General features: G+C 44.5%; 1 protein-coding gene across 1 annotated transcript; it reads left to right on the top strand.

Annotated features, from left to right (window-relative positions):
• Window positions 1-283: 283 nt before the first annotated feature.
• On the top strand, window positions 284-628 carry LOC112922832 (small ribosomal subunit protein uS8-like). The gene has a single exon (XM_072742148.1). It carries the CDS (start codon window positions 284-286, stop codon window positions 626-628), a length of 345 nt encoding a protein of 114 aa, XP_072598249.1.
• The last annotated feature ends 705 nt before the right edge of the window (window positions 629-1333 follow it).

The following is a 1333-nucleotide window of genomic DNA, read 5'->3' as shown; positions in this document are numbered from 1 at the left end:
TCTCCTTCTTGGTGATAGAGGCAAGGCCGCCTCCTCCATTCCACATGGCAAAATCAGCCTCTTCGTCATTCTCAGCTCCCCCTCCTGACTTCCCTGTTTTTGTGGTCTCACGTCCAGTAACCCAAGTTCAAAAGCTGTCATTAGGGACCCCTTTCCTTTCACTCTTATTCAATTAGGCAGCTGGTCCTGCCAATTCTTCCACTCTTCACAAGGACTATTACTGTTGCCAAGGACTGTACTTTTAGCAATAAAATGCATTCTTTGCTCTTTCTGTGCTGCCATAATGATGCACATGAATGTCCCGGCAGAGGTCCTCAAGAGCATTGATAACAATGCTGAAGTGAAAGGTAAATGCCACATACTTATTAGGCCATGCTCCAAAGTCATCGTCCAGTTTCTAACGGTGATGATGAAGTACGGTTACTTTGGTGAATTTGAAATCCTGGATGATTACACAGCCGGGAAAATTGTTGTGGACCTCACAGGCAGGTTAAACAAGAGTGGAGGGATCAGCCCCAGATTTGATGAACCACTCAAAGATCTAGGAAAATGGCAAAATACTTTGCTCCCGTCCTATCGGTTTGGTTGTACTGACACAACCTCCGCTGGCATCATGGACCATGAATAAGGAAGACGAAAACACACAGGAGGGAAAATCCTAGGATTCTCTTTCTAGGGATGTAATACAAACGTGCAAATAAAGTGCCTCAATGGAAAAGAAAGCAAGCAAAAGGAAAGAAGAAAATGCATTCTTAACTAGTTTTACAACATTGTGTTAAGAACTTCACGTCGTGGTTGGGCATCCCGGGTGGCTCAGTGGTTTAGCGCCGCCTTCAGCTCAGGGCGTCATCCCAGGTCCTGGGATTGAGTCCCACGTCGGGCTCCCTGCATGGAGCCTGCTTCTCCCTCTGCCTGTGCCTCTGCCTCTCTCTCTGTGTCTCTCATGAATAAATAAATAAAATCTTAGAAAAAAAAAGAACTTTACGTGGCTTATGTTCTTTAATCCTTATAACCGTGAGATGTGATAGTGTATTATTCATGTTCATTTTATAGCTAAGAAAATTGAGGCTCAGACAGGTACTGAATGACTATTTCTGCCCAAGATCACACAGCAAAGAAGTGTCTGAGAAGGGAAACTTGAACAGGATCTTCTGGAACCCTGAACCACACTCTTGACTGACACACTCCCTCCTTGAAAATATGTCTCATGGTGTTTCTTCCTGTCCATTCCCACTGTTACTAACATAGCTTCACAAGCCCTTCATTCATAACCCATTCCTTCACCCTAGTATTACTGCACGAACCTCCTTGCATTTCTTCCTTACTCCAGTCT

Source organism: Vulpes vulpes, chromosome 16 (genome assembly GCF_048418805.1).
Source record: "Vulpes vulpes isolate BD-2025 chromosome 16, VulVul3, whole genome shotgun sequence".
NCBI lineage: Eukaryota > Metazoa > Chordata > Mammalia > Carnivora > Canidae > Vulpes > Vulpes vulpes.
This window is presented reverse-complemented; position numbering and strand designations above follow the sequence as displayed.